Source organism: Serinus canaria, chromosome 1A (assembly GCF_022539315.1).
Source record: "Serinus canaria isolate serCan28SL12 chromosome 1A, serCan2020, whole genome shotgun sequence".
NCBI classification, from domain to species: domain Eukaryota; kingdom Metazoa; phylum Chordata; class Aves; order Passeriformes; family Fringillidae; genus Serinus; species Serinus canaria.
Window position 1 is genome coordinate 31945835 of NC_066314.1, and position 18836 is coordinate 31964670.

The 18836-nt window shown below is 44.7% G+C and overlaps 1 protein-coding gene across 4 annotated transcripts in view; it reads left to right on the forward strand.

The window, feature by feature from the left end:
• Window positions 1-4723: 4723 nt before the first annotated feature.
• SRGAP1 (SLIT-ROBO Rho GTPase activating protein 1) overlaps window positions 4724-18836 on the forward strand; it is a 139733-nt gene continuing 125620 nt past the window's right edge. For 3 of the 4 annotated variants that reach the window (XR_001991449.3, XM_030237956.2, XM_018919678.3), the window contains exon 1: window positions 4724-5367. Coding sequence is in view for 3 of the 4 variants with exons in the window: in XM_030237956.2 (XP_030093816.2) it covers window positions 5301-5367 (67 nt within the window). In the remaining variant the exon portion in view is untranslated. The remainder of the gene's footprint in view (window positions 5368-18836) is intronic. The other variant, XM_030237958.2, reaches the window with a different exon arrangement.

Sequence of the window (18836 nt, forward strand, 5' to 3'; positions counted from 1 at the left end):
TTGAATTGGGTATATGACTTCAGTTGCCTAAATAAGGGTGTGTGAAGCCCACAAAATGGACATTCTGATTATTAGATTCTAAAGAAACTCAGCATAATGGACAAAAAAAGTAACCTGAGGGGATGTATAGTAAAGCCTAGAGCTTGGAAATGGTCATGGACCTGGTACTCCATGAACTTACAGCATTACCAATTCTACATATTCCACCTGTAGACACTCACTGTGGAACACGAATGCCCTTTCTTCCTGTGTCTGGAAGAAATTGTGTACACCTGTCCTTACAATCAATATACCCATGCCAATGGTCAGAGTACTATTCCTGGCAATGAAAGCTGAGTGACAGCCCGGGCTCCCAGAGAAACTCAGGTAAGGGAAATATCTCTCCTGAACTACTAAAGTTTGGGCAGCTCACAGTCTTCATTTCATTGTTGCAAAGGTGCAGCTGATCCACTTTGGATCCGCTTTGGATGTGCTTTCAGGTCAGCCAGGGTGAAGTCCGGGCTCTTCTGCAGCCTATGACAAACCCCATAAGCCCAGACTTCATCTCCATGTTTCAGGAATTTATAAGCACAGAGCAGCATTAAGTGCTGCAGTGGTTGGGGGCGGGGGAGAGAAAAAAAAGCCTCACTGGTTTTACATCCTAGATAAGCAACTGTATTTGCTAAAATAATCTCATTCCAAAGCAAATAAATTTGATTCTTTAGAAATGTGCATCTTATCAGTGGCAAACATTTGAACAAGCTCTTTGAATGATGCCTCTTACTGATTTTTCAGTAACGATCAAATGTTTCATTGTTTCAATTAAAGCTTTGTCGTTCATTTAGAGACTTGCTGTCCAATTGTAAAATGACTGATTGACTGCAATTATAAAGCAAGATGAATTATTTGTCTTATTTTCAGACTAAAAAAATTAGTGTAGGGTTTTATTGTTTAAGGGGGTCAATGTGTTTCATTATGCACTCACAGAGAATAGCTCAATGATATTCCAGCAATCAGTTATATGGACTGTTTTTATTAGCAGCTGAAGAAACCAAATACTGCACAGCTCATCAGGCTGTGCAAATGAAATGCAATAATGAAGTTCTCAAGCAAGCAGAATCAAACATGCCTGTGTTATTCCCTTTTTGCACTAAGTGTATGAAGTATTGCAGGAACTGCTCTCTGAATAAACACATTCTATCATACATAATTCAGGTTTTCCAATTCCCCGGTGGAGTAGATTATCTAACTCCATACACTGAGGTACAGTCCACAAACCCTGCAACAGAACTGTACCACAATAGTACTGTACTACACTGCATTATTGATACAACTCTGTCTCTTGCAACAACATACATGCTCTCCATCAGCTTTATCCTAATACTTTTTAAATGTCTATAGCATTCTCCCTGCGAAGATGTGGATATGGTCTGCAAGCAGTAAGTTAGAGCACAAAGAACACTGGATAAATATGATTTCTCAAGCATCATTCAAGAGCACACAGGGATTTATATAACAAGACTGTTCCACAGCTCTAGCACTTGCTGCTCTCAAAATTCATGGGAACTCTGTGGGGATCTTTGGGAACAGGTCTCAAATGACTGGCATTTCTGTAATAATCTTCTGTGTCCTGCAAGTCACCTCAAATGTGGCATTGCAGAGCTCAGGCAGGGTCTGTTCCTGTGCAATCACCACCCTCACAATGGGATTGCAGGCTGTGTAAATCAGTGTGGAATTGAGTCTGGAGCCTTGAGCTGCCATGAACATCTTAAAAGAAGATTACACCCATGTAATAACGCACAATCCTTTGCCAATCCCTAAAGAAGAGCGGGGCGGGGACGGGGGGAGGGGGGCTCGGTAAGCAGGGGGAGAACAGGGACAGGGGGCCAGAATCAGATTTCTCAGCTAGCTCAATCCTGGTTGTCCTGGAGTCCAACCCTAACTCAGGGATCCAGAATCTGTGCAGCTCTAAGCCTGGCACACTCAAGCCTGCTGGGTCCCTGGCCCATCCTTCCTCAGTGGTCTTGATACAGACACACAGCCCTGAGCTGAGTGGCTGAACACAGAGATGTCAGTCTCCAGAGCCCAAAGGTGGTTTCTTCATCTTGTCAAACAGTAACATAATCCGTCTGCAGCTTCTGCTTTGGCTCTGTGGAACCAGGCTGATCCTCTGGATGCAGGATCTAGTGCAGAGGGAATGGATGGTGTCAGCATGGGCATTCAGCCTACCTCTGCACCCTTCTCCTCACAGTCTTTCCAGCACAGGCTCAGTGGTAGGAGAGGACACACAGAACATTTCTACACCTTCAACCACATTTGGACAGGATTTGTATGCCCAAGTCCTAGGTAAGGCAGAAAGGGACTGGCCTGGCTGGAGGTGCCAGCCTGCATAACCTCACACAGGGCAGAAGGGGACTTGAGCACCGTTCCCTGTCCTGTTTGTAAAAACACAGTGCTCTAAAAGACCAGAGAAGACTTACAGCTGATCTCCAGCTAGTGCCTCCCATCCCCAGGGAACACAGCCCACTGTCTTGTAAATCAGCCAGTCCCCAGCCAAACAGATGGACTCAAACAGCCAGGAAGCAAGATGCTGGCATCAAAGGGTGAGATGAAAATCAAAGTGGTTGGGATTACAGAGATGACTGCTCTTTTGAGGCTGGGCTTCTTATTCAAGGGATGTAATTTGACTATCCAACCTAAATTTTTAAATTGCTTTTAGACAATAACCTCCTGTACTAAGACAGCGTTAGGTGATCTGGATTGGGATCAGGGTGGAAAAAGATTGCACTGTGAGGGCAAGAGGAAGACATATAATAAAATTACAGAGAACAAAACATGAAGATGGAAAAGGGAACAGGAATCCTGTTACCCTGATCCCCTAACAGGAAGAACATGGTACTTAATGAAAGATGAACTGCAAAGGACAGAAGTAGACTTACTGCTGAAATGCAGAGGTGTGGAAGTGAGCAACTGTAACACCAAGGCTTATAAGAATTAAATATAAACACAAGCAAGAATGTCTGCATGAGTAAAATCCCTTAAATGCCTTTAACCTTTCCAATTGCAGATGATCCCACAATTCACTTGTTTGTCCCAAAGAGTCAGGTCCTGGCAGCACCAGAGCTAGCTATCCAGGACAGGATCCCTGGGAACTTCTACCACACAAATTATACAGCCACTATCTTTGGAAATTCATTGTAAATAGTGTGCATCTTTGCTTAATCATCCCTAGACAATACCTGACATCAATGGAGCCCTCTGTCTCCAGAATGTCCACTGTCTGTTTTGAACCTCCTTAGAGCTGACCTCCCTGCAGCTCAAAGTCTGAAGCTGTGCCCTGGTTTGACCTTTGGCTTTGACCCATGAATGACAGCCACATTCTTTGTTCATCACAAAGCAGCAGTGTCCATCATTCTGCTTTTAAAATGTTGGGGCAGGGTTTTTTTTGGTTTTTTTTTTTTTTTTTTTTTTTTTTTTTTTTTTTTTTTTTTTCCCAGAAAGCTCTTCTCTGGCAAAAGCCAAGTTTCAGAGCAGCCAGGGGAAAAAGAAAAATGGGTTGTACAACCTGAGCCACACCTGAGCCCTTGTGCATCCCCAACCTCGCAGCCAGGGACCTTGGAGAAGTGTGGCTACCAGCTCTGTGAACCACTGTGCTTGACTGCTGGCAGGCATGGTCTCAGTGCCTGCAGAGCTTGCAGCCAGCTCTCATCCTTCATGATCTCCTAGGGCTGAACCAAGTTCCAGCTCTTCAGGCAGAGGAGGCTGTCTCCACCGCAGCTGGAAGCACCCCAGACCGAGGGTATGCCAGGGTCACTTATGCCCTTTTGACAACTTGCCCCATGCTCCAAATGTCAGCTGTTCCTGCCCTCCTGCATGATCTTCCCATTTTCCCAGCTCCAGCTTTTCGGGGAGGGCTGCACACCACTGCTTGCTGGGCTGGAATTCATCCTTCTAAGGCTGACATTGAACAAGACTGTCAGACATCAGGGCCAGCCCCGATGTGTGCCAGGCACAGCAGCTCAAGGCAGCATTTTGAGCGGCCTCCCGCCCAGCTTTGCTTGTCTCCCGCAGGAGACGCGGGGAATGCCCCACACAGGCGCTCCTGCCCTCGAGAACAAGCTGCATCCGCAGGGGAGCACCGGGCGAACAAGGTCGGTGGAAGCAAGACTGGCCGTGCTGAGGGTGCAGCTCTTCCCTTGGGTGCTGCCAAGCTCTGGCCCCCTGGGTGCGGGTCCCTAAGCATACCGGTGCAGCCGTGCCCTGTCTTCGGAGACACTGGGGAGGCACATGGTGTCCCCAAGGGCCACTTGTCCCCTCCAGTCTCCCCTCCCCGGGCGGCTCGGCGCTGACGGCAGCACGGGGCTTTAACTTTCCCCGCCGGATCAAGGGCCTTCTGCAACCGTACCGCAGCCTCACACCCCTGTGCCCCGAGAGCATCCGGCCACCATGTGCTCGATGGGGGAGGCGGGGCGGGGGTCTCCCTCTTCCCACCCCCGCCCGAGCCCGAGCCCCCCAGGCCTGCTGGGCCTCCGGCCGGGGCCGGCAGGGTAAACGGGCGCTGCACCCACGGGTCCGGCCCCGGGCGGCGAGCGGCTGCCGGCGGGGCGACGGGGAGGCGGAGCGGGCGGACAAGGCGAGCAAGGACCGGAGGCGGGGGGGCAGGCAGGAAGGGAGGAGACAGCGGCGGGAGGGCGGGGAGAAGTTTATTCCCGGAGACACCTCTCCAGGGCGCGGCGGGGGAGCCGCCCCGAGCCGGCGACTGCTCACCCCGCGAGGTTGGGACATGCGCCGCGGCGCTGCTGCCCGGGGTTAGTCACGGCGGGGCGCCGGCCCCGAGTTCTCAGCCAGGCGAGCGCGGCGGCAGCAGTGACCAGTGTCTCTTGCGTAGGGACCGAGCGCGGCCGCCTGCCTCCCGCCCACCGCTCTCTCCCTGCTTCCCTTCCCCTCTCCCGGCTGCTCGCAGACAGATAACAATGGTGGGGCGCAGCCGCCGGGCCCCCGCCCTCGCCTAGTGGAAGCGAGTGCCCCGCGGCCGCTGCTCCGCCGCCCCGCCCTGCGGCGGCCCCGGGCCGCGGACCGCGTTCCTGCCGGCGGCGGTGCCGGGAGGCGATGGTGCCTGCGCCGGGGTTAGTCTGATCTCCGCTCCCCGCCTCGCCGCCTCCGGTGCCGGCGGCGCTCCCGCGGGGCCAGCGCCCGCCGCCTCCCAGGCTCGCTCCAGCTTGCGGCCGCCTGACACAACTTGGGAGCTCCTCCAGATAAACAAGAATAATTAGTGATAATAATTTAGAACAAGGCGGAGAAGCAGAAGAAGCGAGTGGATAATGTCAACCCCGAGCAGATTCAAAAAGGACAAAGAGATTATAGCGGAGTATGAAAGTCAAGTGAAAGGTAAGCGCGGGGAGGCAGCGGGAAAACCGCCGCGGGGGCCGGGCGTCCTGCCGGCCCCTTTCCCCGGCTGTCGGCCGAGCCGCCGCCGCCGGCGGGGCGGCCGGTCCCAATTGCCCGAACTTCGGGGCGGGAGGGAGCGGCGGGAGGGCGGCGGAGGCTTTCTCCTCCTCCGCAGCGCTCCGAGCGGCGCCGGTGGGTCCGAGGGGCCGGGCCGGACGGCAGCTGCGGCGGCTCTTCCACAGCCCGGCCGCGGCCGGGCACCTTCCCTTCCTCCACCGGCTTCGGTAACGCCCGGAGGGGGGGAGGGAAGGGGAAAGGGAGGACAAAAAAAAAAAAAAGCTTTTCAATTACTGGGGCGAGAGACAATGCTAAGCCATACCCCTATCTTGAGGCACATGGCTGGTGTCTCCCACCCTCGCCTCAGGCTGTAGTTTCCGTACTGGGCTGTAGAAGATGGCTAATAAAGAATTACCCTTGACTATTGAATGAGCCCATTCAACCATCCCAGGAAGTATTTCAGCCTCGCATCGCCCGGCTGTATCGCATCCAACTATTGTGCCAAGGACAGCGCCGGCAGATCCTGGCTTGAGCCACCGGCGCTACCAGACCCTCGAGTTTCTTCGCCTAGCGTTTTCCTTCTGGCTGTGTCTTGGGTGGAACAGAGATTGGGAAAGTAGCGACATGGCAGTGGGGTGTGGGTCTCTTGGTGCGCATCCTTCTGGGTTCTGTCGGGGAAAATATTGCATAATATGTAAATTGCAATAAATCCAGGGATCGATGTGAACGTGAAACACGGCATTTAAAAAACTATGCAATATCTGAACTCTGCTTTTTAAAATTTTGCTGGTGTGCTCTTCACATAGGTAGGGTGTTCCCTCCTTGATGCTGCCCACAGTCTGTGATGTGCAGAGATGGAGCATGTCCTCATGCAGGTCCGTGGGCTTCAGGAACAACCTTTCTGCTCCACACAGGCATGGGCTGGGGACCTTCTATATGAGGCATCTGGTGCCGGGTGGGAGGGACCACTCCTCAGCTGTTGAAAGATTTATTGACTTTGTGTACTTGCACAATATATTTCCCTCCCACTTGATCCTATGACAGCAATTTTTCAAGGCAATGCTTGTCGTTTTGTTGGGGTCTTTCCTCTTTAAAAGTAAAGAGATAGTTTTTGAGTTTTTTTCTTCTTAAGCTTAACTTTTTGTGAAAAATACTTGTCACTATCAAAAGTCATTTTGTGTCCAAGAAAGGATCTATGCTTAAAATAAGGAATCTGCCAAATAGGTGGGCAATGAGGGGTCTGAGCTGTCAGGTCGCGCTTCAAGTGTCTGTCTGACATGGGCAGGGCCAAGACAGTTCTCACATAGCTGGTGTATTTGCTGCCATTGAGCCCTTAAAGGATTGGTGCTTTTTCCTCTCTGTGGACACGGTGCAGATTTATCTTGGTCACTGAGCATAAAAAATGTTTGAGATCTTAAGCTCATTGCACAGTGTGCAGACTGTTCTTTGCCTCCTCCTAACTCGATTGTTACAGGCTCAGCCTTTATTATCTACAGCTAGTTGCTATATATGCCAGTCTTTTCTTTTGAATAATGAAGAAAAAATGCCATGCCCTTCAGCTACATCCATTGTATCATTTCAAAAGACACTAAAGACGAAGACATGAAGTTCTCTTGATAACCTGGCTGTCTTTTGGTGTCATGGTGCTCCATCATAATTGCAGAGGGAGATGGCATTTGTAAATATAGCTTAATAGGAATTTTAACTTGCTTTGCTTCTTTGTGGTGGTCTGGGGTGTGTGCAGTCTGGTCCCACCCTACTGTCTTGCTGGAATTGTTGATCAGCAGCTGTTTGAAAAGGTGTGCTGGGCTAGATGCTTTTTCTTTACCAATGTCACTACAGTTGTATTTCAGATGTCAAGAGCTGTCTGTGCTATGGTATAATTCTGCTTGACACCAGCTGTGATAGTATAAAAAAGCAGTGATACTGCTGTGTTGATACCTTGAAAATCTTTTTGATATTGAGGCTTCAATAAGAAATCAGCCCTAATTAGCCAGCAAGATAGCTTTAACGGAATGTAAATTCAGGAAAATCAGATCCCTATATACTGCTTGGAATTTCTTATATTAGGTTAGGAGAAAGGGTGTGGCCAAATTGCTTTTGCTGCCTGTGATTTCTGGTGTTTGCAATGGCTAGCTGATTTCTCACTGCTGATGTGTTTAGTGCTGAAGGACGTGGACAGCTGGGCAGCAGACTGGCCCTTTGAGGTCCTGTGGACAGGCGTGTGCACAGGAGTGCAGCAGCACCAATCTCCCGTACCTTGTGGTGAGATTGCAGTGAGCCCGGCTTGCTGAGCATCAGCGCCAGTGCTTCGGAAACCGCACCACTGATGGGTGCAGTTGGAAATCCTGCCCTAAGATGTCTGAATATTAATGCTGAAGGAAGAGGGGCCTGCAATGTACATGCCCTGTAGGGTATGTATATGGTGCCATATTTGGAAATGAGGATTTGGTAGTGCCATTCTTCACATAGCTTTTCTACTCCTAACTCCTCAAATAGGAAGCAGTAACAGATGTTAATTGTCATGCCTGGTTACTGGGTGGTGTAAATGGCATCTTCTCCTTGGATTTTTAGCAATGTCACTAGATTGTCTATTGCTTTAGTAGAGGTCATGCAGGAACAGCAGAAAGTCTGTAAATGTTACCTGTTTGTCAAGCTGAAGTAAACAAGGTACTTCTGACTTGTTGGGCAGAGCATTTTATTGCACCTTTTTTTGCAACATCCTTGTTCTTCAGTCTTCCTTCCATCAAGAGCTATCCCAGTTGAATCAATAAGGTAAGTGTGTTTACTTCCCTGCACATTGTATAGAAAACAGAAGAATATTTCTTAAGGATGTTTTAATACTGAAGTTAGATCTGTCTAGGTGGACATATATCGGTATATATGTTGCTGGATACCTCTGCCTATTGGTTTGGGGGATGTAAAAATATTATGATGGCATGGGTACCTTACTTTGTAGACATAAAGGCACCTGGAAAGTAACATAACTAATAAAAAAAATATTCCTGGTCATCCACAGTGTAAGTTGTATCTGTGTTCTTCCGAAGAATGTGGTAATTTTATTTGCACTCTCTAGTCATTAGAGGTAATTTTACCAACCTTGAAGCTAGAGCTAGAAAATGGAAGGAATACTTTTTAGATTAGCAACAGACTGGTGGTATAGTTATGAGCCAAGTATTAACTTTCTGCTGTTTGACCCTATTAAATTTGTAGTCAGCATGCTTTAACTCAAGGCTCAGTTGACTATAGTAGCCTATTTTACATTTTGTATTCTGAGGACCAGCTCTCCTTGGTACTGCTGATACTGTCAAGTAGTGTCTGTTGATAAAGTTACAGTTCACACTAATGAAGAAATACTAGAGCATCCTCCGATGTCTGTGAGTGGGTGTCTTGAGTATGGTAAAAGGTGAGCTGGTAAGATCTTGAATACCTGGCTCCCTTCAGAAATTTATCCTTCAGAAAAATAAGTCTCTCGGAGGAGCAAGAAGACTAGGGATATACTGCTCCAGAGCTTTTCGATCATTCATGGTAAACTGGCATGTTTGCCTTCTTAGGACTTGCAACTGGCCTTCCATGGACAGGAGAAATGTGCTTTGACTAGGTAAGCATTGTACTGACTAATTATCAGGCCTGTCTCTTCAGAGAGATCCTTCCTATGGTGTGAACTGTTTAGAATCATTGCAGTTTAAGTCTCAGCCTTCTTACACAACTGCATCTCCAACTGAAATGGGCTGAGGGAAGAGCTGCTTAGATACCTCCTTTTTTCCACCTAAATTTTTCAGTTGGAATTGACCTAGTGGAAGTGCAAGCCCAAAAGAAGTTTGCAGAGGAAGACACTTCCCCAAGATCAATATTTGCATGGCCTTCTTCAGAACAAAATACTCCTATTTTTCATCAGAAAAAGCTTGGTAGCAGTCTGTATTACATTGCCAAACTAATTTTTATGGAAAATGAAAACTCTAAATTGTGAACCTGAATATCAGCTTCACATTAAAACAGCAACAATAGCCTCTCTGAGAAAAGACTGACTTCTGAAGTACAAATTGGGCTGTTGTTTTAGTAAACTGATAGCTATTTTGAATAAAGTCTTTGTAATGAAACATTTGGTACCTTGGATGATGCCAGAATTCTTGAGGTTTATTAAAAAAAACCTGATGAATAGATGCCAGTTTTCAAAGTTCAAGTTTATCAAGTGTGGTTTAGCAGAAATTTTTCTGGTCAAAGAACTTGACCACACACAGGACTTTGTCTGATACAGAAAGGATATTGTTCTCCATGCTATTTTCCAGTTGGAGTTACGTTGTCTAATGAGGTTCCTTATCTTTCCCCCACCATTTTCTCCCAGCTCCCTGATCCTTCCTTTCAGAGTACAAACTCCAGTTGTCCAGGTAAATGTTAATGAGTTTGTCCAGGTAAACATTATTGAGTTTGTAGTTGACTATGCAGTTGAAAGGGGTATCTGCAAATTAAGACAGTTCAGTCATAAACTGAACTGTTTTTTGCTTAGTTTTGGGTTTGGTTGGTTTTGGGTTTTGTCTTTTTCTGGTTTTTTTGTTTTGTTTTGTTTTGTTTTTGGTTAACCAGCATATTCAGTATTCTTATGCTTCCATGGCTTTCTTGGAATGAAAACTAAGGAACTTGGTTTATTACTGTGCTGTGTACCAAAGTATTTGGGTTATGGGGGAACCCTACAAAATGCCTACTTTCCAAAGGTCATGACTCAGGAACTTCAGAGATTTTGGCTTCTTAGTTTTTCTATATTATTAAAGAAAACCCACCTTTTATTCATGCCTTTTTGAAAATATGATGAAGAGTCAGGAAAGTACACTTTTTTTTTCCTGGTTTGGCCACACACTGTAGCTGCTGTGTTCCAGCAGCACAGTGAAACTACATTATTTTACTTGAATTTAAGGGTGAATAAAGTCTTGATTACTATAGCACACATTAAAAAGTTAGGTAGCGAATGGATTGTCTGAACAGTATTTCTTTTTGGCAGTATGGCACTCCTAATGCATATTTGATGCATGTGTTTTGTAGATACACATTTTTGTTAGTCCCTAGCATGAAGTTTTAACTTGCCTCTGTCTCTGAAGCAATTTGGAAACTTTTTATGATCACTTCTTTGGGGCTTTTTTTTTTTTTTCTTTTCCAAGCGTATTTTCTGTGCAGTTTTGCTGTTGCAGAGCAATGCTCTAAATCATGCTAAGATCACTTAATTTCCTGCCATTATCTTTTATTGGTCACTTTTTTATGAACTGGAGTTCTAGTTGCTAATAAAATTAAACATAGCTTTGAAGTGGCTGCAGTAAGACAGAATGGGATCCGCAGTAAGAATGGGATATGAATTTCTTTCCATTTTCTGCTTCAGACTTCGCTTGTGGTAGGTTTTGCCTTTTGTTAAAACTGGATTTCTTGTCAGTCAGAGGTGATGGATGGTAGTGCTGGAAGAAAGTGGGTCAGTGCTGTTGAGATTGGATAAGAAATCCGCTCCTGACCATTACACAGCCTGATAGAAATCACTGACCATGACTTGACAGTGCAGTGTGTCTCATCTCTGCTTTGGACAGGGATGGACACAGGGGAGAGCAAAAATGGAGCCAGGCAGGTGTCAATGAAAGTTCCTGTGTTACTTGTTCTTCCCTTTACCTTTTTTTTTCCCTAACCCTTCCTACATCTACCTGTTGTACTATCCCACATCTAACCTTTCTGGTCTCCCTAGTGGAAATCGCTGCTACCTTAACTTGTATTAATCCCTATTAGAGTCTAATCTACTCTTACTGCTCGGCTTTCACAGGGCAAAGTAGGCTTTGGAGTGTGGGGGTTTGTTTGTGTGTGAACGATTAGGCTAAATGTGCAGCAGGGCTGCCTCTGCTTCCTGCAGGGTTTAGTCTTAGGCAGCATTTCCTCTGTGAGTGCTTCTCCCAGCTTGCCATGTACAGACCCGACCATTCCAGGGACATGCCCCTACTCTGCTGTGAGCTGTGTGGGCTGATGTGATCGAGTGCTGGCCATCTTTGGGACCAGGCTGGCTGACCTTGTGCTGTGCTGGTCAGTCTGGGAGCTACGAGTCATGAATGGCCTCTTGTTCCTGAAGTTATTTCATCTTTTCTGTCCCCACCTTTTTGTCTCTTGGGCGCTGTGCCACACACCCTGAGGTTCAGGAGATTGTGGGAGTATGTGTGTAGGTACATACATATGGATGTGAAAGAGCAACAGCTGAAAGTTGGAGGCAGTGGTTGAAGGTGCAATGAATGGCATCGCTGCTTTTGTGCCAGTAACAGGGATGAGGCTGGTGGGCTCTGCAGTAGCAGATACTTGGGATGAAGCACAGAAGGCCATTGCTGAGAGTATGGGTCCATGTCCTGAGTAAAGAGACAGAGCTGTCTGCACAGGAAGACTGCTTGCTGTGTATCTTTTACATTACAAAGGCTATATCTGGCACCACAACTAAAGGAGGTGGTTATCACTGCTTTTTCCTTTGTTTCCAAGACTTAAACAACTCCAGGCTGTTCTGGCAGTTTGTGTGGTGGCTTGGTCCTGTGGGAGTGCTCTAAGACAAACAATTCACTTTGATCTGTTGTAATGGAGCCATAATCCTGAGGCACTACTTCCGCCAGAATCTACTGTTTTCTCCAACTTTTGGAAGTCATCTTCTTGTAGACATTGAAGTGTGTCACTAGTGAGTTCCAGCCACCTGGTAGGCTAAAGGTGTGTTACCTATGCTCTGCCCACTAAGCCATCTTGTCCAGGCAAAGCACTCATATTCTCAAGCCATTTTCAGTTAATTTCAGTTTTGTAACTCATCAATGAAGATCTCTTTAAGAACTCCTTCCCTTTCATTTTTTCTCTTCTGTCACTATTTCTCAGGCTTATACCTGTATGAATTTCAAGATGCAATATTCAGTCTTGCATTGTACAACCTCCTGGAAACATGAATTTTACCTGGAGGTGACTGATAAGTCCTGAGATTGAGATGTAATGTCATTATGAAGAATGAAGAGCATTTTGGAAATAACCCCAAGCAAATCTAATGTCCTGTTTTCTGTATGTGGGCATGGCCATGACTTCATGTTATTCTTCTGTCTTCTCTGTAAGGTGTAAATGCTTGGTTTAGTTCATACTTGGCACAATAAAATAATCCCAGCTTTAGATGCATGTTAATGAGGTAGATGTTGCAGGTAGGAAGGGAAAACCCACTAAATGCTCCAAGAAAATGTTGTGGAGAAAATGTATGCCTTATGATTTGACTCTTTAATAATCATATCTGTAAAATAAATTTAAGATGGTCTGTGTTATTTACTCCAAACTCTGTCCAGTGCAGGACAGTGCTGTTGATCTGTCTTTAATGAAGTCTCTCCTAAGGTCCATGGGTTCTTTATCTGTGTTTACCTTGATCATAGCTTCTGGGGGGTTGCTTTTAATTAAGGTCGTGAGAAGGAAAAAACATTTTTTCTTTGTCCATTTTTCTCAAAAAAGATTCAGTAGAACTTTCTTAGAAGTGTGATCATGGATTCACCAGTTAGAATATTCCTGTTAACTTTGTTTTGTTATCTATTATTGACCAATAAAACATGCTTTAGTTTCAGTTGCAGCCTCCTGAGAGTTTCCTTTATAGATGCAGAAGTGCTGACAAGCAGGCAAGGGAGTTGTATTAGCATATTAACCAAAACATTCTCGAAATATACTAGACCTAAATGGTTTTTTTATTGTAAAATAGAAGTTACAAAAAGTATAATTAGAACACTTATGGTGCAGTATTTCTTGTTAGCTATATTGGGAATAAAAAGCAAACGCAGCTGGTTTACCGGATGATGACTTCCAGGAAGTAATGATTGTAACCCTTTACATAATTAGCTGTTGTGGGAAACAAAACTGACTAGAGATTCATGTAAACTATCCAGACTCCTTAACTGACTCAGTGCTTACTCATCCAAACTACTCTGCATGTAAAATCTTCTAGCAGTTTGTTGGTGCTGTCTTTTGTAGGGAGTCTTTGAGATGCTGCATGTTTCTCTCAGCGTGTCACAAACAGAATGGTGCACACTTTTGGATTTGCTCAGAGTGTAAAACTAAATAAGGAGACAGGCTGATCCCCTTTCACTTTGCAGTGTACGTTCTTTCACGTGGGAAAAGAAAGCAGCCTCTGCTGCTTTAGCCAGTTCCAGAGTATCTGCTTCCTGAAAATCAGAGGAGTCTGTTCATGTTTACAAAGTACAGAGTACACCAGAAGTCTAATAAGATTCAGTGATAGCTCTTGTATGACTCTGTTCTTTCGACAACGTGTCTTTTTTCAAACCTTGCTGTTCACTGCTTTTCCCCTCTGATTCTTTTTTAAGTGGAGAGAGGATAAACAATCTAAAGCATCAGGTCAGAGGCAAGATAAAATACATGTTCATTCAGTACCAAGATGAGCAGGCATCTCAACTGAAACTTTGTAACTCAACAATTAAGTTACTATTTTACACAATAATGAAGAAATTGAAATGATTGCAAGTTACTTAATTGAATTTTTAAAATGTAGATTAGGATGATACGTTATTCTGCTTGTGTTACTAAAACCAAGAAAAAAACACCCCAAAAAAGGGGTGCTGGCTTTTGTCATAAACTTCAATAGTGATCTTTGTGACTACTTGCTGTGACTAAGTTGCTAGGCATAAAGTTAATTTCATTTCTTTGAGAGTATTTCTGCAGGCATTCAAAAGGCATGCAAAAAGAAAACGTTCTTAACCCTTATCATAGGATTCTTACTACACCAAGGTTGCTATAAGTGGTTAGACAGCACAGCAGGCTCTACCTCTTGCAAATCACTGATTTGCCAATGAGTAGAAATGAAAGCATATAAGTTCTTGTCCATAGGTGCCTTCTGTATTTTGCAAAATGGTGTCTGCATTCTTGGCTTAAATAATACTAGTTTCTTGAGGAAGCAGCTGTGTAGCAGAAAGCTAGCTTTTGTGTGTGTTGGCATATGGATAACTGGTATGTTTTAAGAATTTGACAACTATACTGTGCTTGCTACCTAGCAGACTACTTGAGGTTAAAACCAGTGTAAGAGGGTACTTTGTATTAAGTACCTTTTTTAGGGGCTGTCTTTATTTGTGCCTTCCTAATTTCCAAGTAACAGTGTGTAAAATTAGTGAGATCCTTAATGTAATGACAGAAAATAGAATTCAAGTGTTAATCTGCTCAGATACTTCAGCATTAAAATCACAACCATGTGCAGAGTGGGAGAAGATTCCCCTGTGCGGAAGAGATGAGGGAGCTGAGTGCAGGGAGCAAGACCCCACCTGCTAGGTGCTCCGCTCCTCCCAGGGTGCCGTGGAGGAGCCTGGTGGCAGCAAGCTCTGTCATGCACACCCGGCATCACTTCTTCCCCGGCAGCCTGTGATGAGCAGTCTATTGCATCTGCAGCTGAGCTCATCGGATTATTGTGGACTGGATTGTAATCCTATAATTGCCAGCCACTTCTGATGCCATGGTAATGTAGTTGTGGGGCAAATTCTGTGCTTCATAAACAATATTCCCACTTTACCTGTGGGATGGTGCAATAGACTATACGTTGTGAACTTGATCTTGTGGCCTTAATGAGAAAAAAAAAGCCTCACCACTCTTACAGTAAAGATTTTCTTCCTTATATCTAATCTAAAGCTACTTTCTTTCAGTTCAAAGCTATTACCTATTCTTCTGTGACTACATGCCTTTGTAAAAATTCTCTATCCAGCTCTCTTGTTCCCTGTAGGTACTGGAAGGCTGCTCTGAGGTCTCCCCTGAGCCTTCTATTCTTCAGGCTGAACAGCACCAATTCTCTCAGCCTGTCCTCATAGGAGAGGTATCCAGATCCCTGATCATATTCAGCGCCCTGCTCTGGACTTGCTCCAGCAGGTCCCCATGCTTCTTATGTTGGTGGCCCCAGAGCAGGATGCAGTCTTCCAGGTGGGGTCTCACCAGAGCAGAGTAGAGGGGTAGCATCACTTCCCTTGGCTCACTGGCCATGTTCCTTTTGATGCAGCCCAGGATATGTTTGGTGTTTTGGGCTGCAAAGACACATTGCCAGGACAATGTTGAGTTTCTTGTCAACCAATATGCCCAAATCCTTCTCAGGGTTGCTCTCAGTCCTTTTTCTGCTCAACCTGTATTTGTCCTTGGGATTATTATCCTGACCTACATGCAAGACCTTACACTTGGCCTTGTTAAACTTCATGAGGTTTGCAGGGGCCCACCTTTCAGGACAGTCTAGGTGCCTCACCATGTCAATCCCACCACACAGCTTGGTGTCATTCACAAACTTGCTGAGAGCGCATTCAGTCCCATTTTCTGTGTCACCAGTCAAGATGTCAAAAAGCCCTGGTCCCAATAGAAACCCCTGAGGAGCACCACTCAACACCACTGATTTCCATTTGGATGTCGAGCTGTTGGCTGCATCTCTTTGAGTGAGACTATCCAGCCAATTCCTTATTGACCAAACCCATGTGGCTCCAGGTTAGAGACAAGGATGTTGTGTGGGATAGCATCAAGTGCTTTACACAAGCCAAAGTACATGACATACTGTTTTTCCCTTATCCTCTAGTGCTGTAACCCACATTATAGAAGACCACCAAGTTTCTCAGGCGCAGTTTGCCCTTATAAAGTCATGTTCACCGCCACAGTATTTTCCACCTGTCTTAGCATAACTTCAAGGAGGATCTACTGCATGATCTGGCTAAGCACTGAGGAGAGACTCACATCTCTGGGAAACCTTTCTGGACAACCAAAATGTTGAGCAAGAAGATCCCTCTTTTACGTACCAAAAGGGGAAAAAATCAATGGAAATAAGAGCCAAAGTGTAATTCCTCCAATATATATTCCCAGAGAAGCCAACTAGTGGGTTGCTGGTGAGAGGGTATGGGTGTTAAGAGGGATTGTTCAATGAGATTGCAAGCAAATGCCTTGATAGTGACCTGCTTGGTGGTTCAATATAGCTCTGTGTTGTCCCTGGTGGTTCTGAGATGGCCTCTGTAATTGTGGGTGGGCAGGCTACTGGAGTCTCTGCTCAGGTCTAAGAGGACAGACATTCAGGCTACAGTAGTGGTTTTCAGTCTTCCACGGGGGCTCAAAGAGGCTTAGGGTGTAAAATATCTCATGGGATGAAATTCATAAAAGAGCTCTAGACGGTGTTGGCCTTTCAGATGCTACACTCAGTTTGGTTGCTGCCTTGCTTCTGAGGTGTTGGTATGTTTGTGTGACTGCACATACTGGTCCACGTGTTTATTCTGTAGTATAGTTTGAAATGCAGCATCTCTAATATTTATAGACCAGAAACTGCCTTGCCTGCAGCTGGCAGAGACAAAGTACCAGCCTCATCCATACTGATGTCATCTGAATTGCCACCAGAGTAGACCTAAAAATGTTGCTTTTTCTGCTGAGCCATGTGAGAATATGTATGAAATTGTGGCAACAGGAATCTGATCAGTGCATCCTTCCTAGGGATCAGAGCATTTGCGTGAGGAGTTCAGTTCCATATTTTGCTGCCTGTATCTTATTCAAAATTGAGTCTTGAGTACAGATCTCCCACCTTGCAAATGATTGCTCTGAGAACTAAGGAACTGAGTATTCTTGGACAAGTCTCTCTGGTTTCTTGTTTTTTGAAGTTCTCAAGCTCTTTCCCAGACTTAATGAATATTTAATTATTTACAGGGCCATTATGAATCCATTGCCTGGTAGTTAGAGCAGGCACCAGAGAGATAGGGTTCTCTATGAATTCCAGCAAGAGTGTGTTCCTGCTCTGCTTTTTTATAGGAATGGAAAAGGAGGAGGACTGTAGGATTGAGATAATTGTGACCATTCTAAATTAAGAATACTTACTTTATTAATCTGGAGGGGGGAGTGTTCAGATGCTACCTTATTTATTTATCACAGTATACGGAAAAAAACACAGTTCTTTCCTTTGTAATGATTTTTAACCTTAGAGCCCTTATAGGATTTGCACCAATTTTTGTTAGCTTGTCTCTAGTTTTGCAGATAATCTGTGAAAGAACTGTTTGCTCAGAGTTATTTTAAAGGTTCACAGATGAATGTCTGTTTGCTTGAACCTTTGCTTTCTGCAGCACTCCCTCCGTACAGCAGTCAGTCCTGTGTCCCATGGCAATTCTGGGCCCCAGGTGCCTGAGTTGCAGATTCACAAACAGCTTTTTTCTTTTTCTTTTTTTTTTTTTCAGCCACCAGAAGCTTACTCAGCAAATGTTCCTGATTTATTTTATATCTGTGAAGAGTAGGGTTTGGGGTTTTTGTTTTGTGTGGGGGTTTTGGTTTTTTTTGGAGGGGGTGGGGGGTGGTTTGAGGGCAGAAAAATTACTTCAACTGATGTTTAAGGAGGAAAGAAGGGCAGTTGGTCTGCAAATATTACCAAGGCAAACCTGCAGGTGTTAGACAAATAACAGTGAATGTTTTGGGGTTTAGTGACTAGAGATGAATGATTACTGTGCATTAATATAGCTGCAAGAAAGAAAAATGAAGAACTCTTTATCAATCATGACAGCTGATCAGATTATTTCCTTTGCAGAGCTGTTTTGTAAGGCAGCAGATAGTCCTTCAAGAAGCCAAGCTACTTGTTACTGATTTGAGGCTTTACTTTGGTGTATTAGTGGGGTTGTTCTTTACTTCTGCTGCAGCTGTATGTGGTGAGGTCAGGTTGTTTGAACAGCTGTATGGAAAGTATCAAAGCTGAGAATCAGGCAAGAAGATGGAAATATCTGAATTCTTTTTCCACTTAATTTGAAAGCAGATTTAAGACGACCTTCCAGGTATGCTTCTGAACTTGTGCGCTGGCATGTTTTGTATCAGAAAGGACAATTTGCTCTTAGTTCTGTTCTGCACTCCATTCAGTTATCTGATAATTTACGTAACTATTCCTGTGATTAATTTTTTTTTAATTGTAATTGAGTGTTGGGTTAACTGAATGCATCATGAATCAGTAGCACTTCCTACTGAATAAGAGTATGCTTATAAGTGTATTGAAGATACTGTAAATAAGAAGATAGCATATATGTGAAGACTTAATAGAAATTTTAGTTCCCTAACTATTTACATGTAATCTGTTGGTTTTTTTTACTTGTAATATCTGACTTGGAAAGCACATGCTGTTTATATGATGTGGCTTTGGTTTTGCTTGGCATTATTTGTGTTAAGATATTTGGAAATATATTTAATTTAATTCCGTCCCTGGAATTACTTTTTTTCTCAGTTTGTTAACTGTCAGTAGTGTGGGAGATCATGGGATTAGCTATGATCACTGACAACTCCATCTTATGTGTAGGTCTGTAGCAAGATGCTCTGGAAAAGAGCTCCTTGGGTTACAACTTAAACTGTGTGTAGTGTAGTAGGGATTCAGACCTGTTACTAGGATCATGCAGGCCATTATTCCCATTACAGTGTGTTTA